Source organism: Ipomoea nil, unplaced genomic scaffold, assembly GCF_001879475.1.
Source record: "Ipomoea nil cultivar Tokyo-kokei standard unplaced genomic scaffold, Asagao_1.1 scaffold1250, whole genome shotgun sequence".
Classification (NCBI taxonomy): domain Eukaryota; kingdom Viridiplantae; phylum Streptophyta; class Magnoliopsida; order Solanales; family Convolvulaceae; genus Ipomoea; species Ipomoea nil.
In genome coordinates, this window is record NW_017617678.1 from 1,955,495 (window position 1) to 1,958,099 (window position 2,605).

General features: G+C 46.3%; 1 protein-coding gene across 1 annotated transcript; it reads left to right on the forward strand.

The window, feature by feature from the left end:
• The first annotated feature begins 606 nt into the window (after positions 1–606).
• On the forward strand, positions 607–2,403 carry LOC109184190 (protein ASPARTIC PROTEASE IN GUARD CELL 1-like). Its single transcript, XM_019334239.1, has one exon. The coding sequence runs from the start codon at positions 644–646 to the stop codon at positions 2,186–2,188; it is 1,545 nt and encodes a 514-aa protein (XP_019189784.1). The 5' UTR covers positions 607–643; the 3' UTR covers positions 2,189–2,403.
• The last annotated feature ends 202 nt before the right edge of the window (positions 2,404–2,605 follow it).

The following is a 2,605-nucleotide window of genomic DNA, read 5'->3' on the forward strand; positions in this document are numbered from 1 at the left end:
CGCGAATTCTAATTCGACGGTGGATGGAAAGATAAAAACGAAGAAAATTACAACATTACCATTTAGTATTATTGTTCTTGTTATTATTATTACATATGGGCATTTTAATCCTTATATCACTTATCCCCTTTCAATTCTTAGTAATTCTATTTCTACCCACCAAACAATGTAATTTGAATTCTTACTTTATTCTCGCATTATTTTTTTCACAGAATTACTATTCTTTTTCGGTTTTAATTCCTTCATTCCAACCAAACGTCCGGTGAAAATTGATTATTAAATGTGACAATACCACATGCAATAGTTTTAAAACAAAAAGTGAAAAATTTCTCATTTTAACATATTATGGAATATAGACAACTTATATTGATTCTCATTGTAATCTTTTGTCGGCTAAAGTCATTAAACAAATTTTTACGTTGAGTGCACCTTCATAATTAGTCTCATTTTGCAATACACCAATTCGGTATTAAAAAAAAAATAAAAATACGTAGAGTCATTAAATAACGCACCAACTGTAAGATGGAATGGACCAGAAAATAATGGTTGATAAGAAAAATAATTAATGAAGGCAAATTTCATCTATCTATCCATCTACTCATCTTTTAAGCTGTTAACATGCTCCTTTCTTTCTTCCCTTTTAATGCTTTGTTTTTATTCAAACAACACTGACGTGATCCCTCCCCTCTTCTCCTGCATAAATCCTTCCCCACCATCGCGCCCCTTTCTCCATTCCGCCATGGCTCAATTCAATGCAGCTTTCTCCCTCCTCATTACCATTTTCTCTCTCTTCTCCCTCGCTTCCCCTCGCGCCATCTCTCCGCAAACCCAAGTCCTCGACGTCTCCTCTGCCATCCAGAACACTCTCCACGCCCTGTCGCCCACTTTCCGAGACCAAAAGAAGAGTTCAAATTCTTCTTCTTCTTCTTCTTCTTCGTTTTCCCTGTCGGTTCATCCCCGGAGCTCTCTGGTGAGGCCGCACCAGCGGGACTATGGAGATCTTATGGCGGCCCGGGTTGCTCGGGACGCTGTTCGGGTGGCCTCGCTGGATGCGAAGCTTATGGTTGCGGTGTCCGGGTTGAGCCCGGCGGATCTCAAGCCGGTTCAGACGGTGGTTCAGCCGGAGGATTTGGAGAGTCCGGTGACGTCGGGGGTGAGTCAGGGGAGTGGGGAGTATTTTGCCCGGTTGGGTGTGGGTCAACCCGCTAAGGACTTTTACATGGTGATTGATACTGGGAGTGATGTGACTTGGCTCCAGTGTCAGCCTTGCTCGGATTGTTACTCCCAAACCGACCCGATTTTCAACCCGGCTCAGTCGTCGTCGTACCGCCGCGTCTCCTGCCAAGCCGCCCAGTGCTCGGCGCTTGAAGTCTCGACTTGCGGCACCGACTCGTGCGTTTACCAGGTTTCCTACGGGGACGGGTCGTTCACGATAGGGGATTTCGCCACTGAAACGGTGTCGTTTGGGAAGTCCGGGACGGTCCCCAATGTGGCCATCGGGTGTGGCCATGACAACGAGGGACTATTCGTCGGCGCGGCGGGGCTGATAGCTCTCGGCGGCGGGACTATGTCTCTGCCGTCGCAAATCAAAGCGACGTCGTTTTCCTACTGCCTCGTGGACCGCGATTCCGGCTCGTCCTCCACTCTCGAGTTCAACTCAGCCCGGCCCGGTGACTCGGTTGTCGCGCCCCTGCTCCGGAACTCGAAAATCGATACATTCTTTTACGTGGGCCTCTCCGGGATCAGCGTCGGCGGCGACATGCTCTCCCTCCCGCCCTCCCTCTTCCAAATCGACGGCAGCGGAAACGGCGGAATCATCGTCGACTCCGGCACCGCCGTGACCCGCCTCCAGTCCCAGGCCTACAACGCCCTGCGCGACACCTTCAAGAAGTACACCAAGAACTTGCCGGCCTCCGGCGACTTCGCCATCTTCGACACCTGCTACGACCTCTCGTCCATGACCAAAGTTTCCGTCCCCACCATCGGATTCCATTTCTCCGGCGAGAAAACGCTGATGTTGCACCCCAAGAACTACCTGATCCCGGTCGACTCCGCCGGAAAATTCTGCTTGGCCTTTGCTCCGACGTCAGGATCACTGTCAATCATCGGTAACATCCAGCAGCAGGGGACACGTGTCAGTTACGATCTGGCCAACAAACTGGTCGGGTTCAGCCCGGATAAATGCTAGGATTGCTTTGCTAGGGATAAAGTTAGCAATTTAAATGTTTATTTTAAAATTAAGAAAATAGTGACTTTTGTTTAAAGCAGAAAAAAAAATAAAAATAAAGTAGGTGTGGCTTGATGAAGTATATTTATTGCCTTAAAAAAAACATATGATTTGGTTGCTGAATTTTAAGGAAAAAGTTGGGAAATGTATATGAATGTTTATAATTTATTACTCCATCTCTCTCAAATTCCTTATTTTAGGTGTAAAAGACAAAATTTATTGCCTCTACAACTCAAATTGCTTATCTAATTTAAACCATTGTGCGCGCATAAAGACTATAGTCACAACAGGGGACCGATTACACAATTCATAATTTTTTTCTACAATACTCTAGGGACGTAATCTTGTAGGTTTGACGATTAATCTGACGAAACCGAT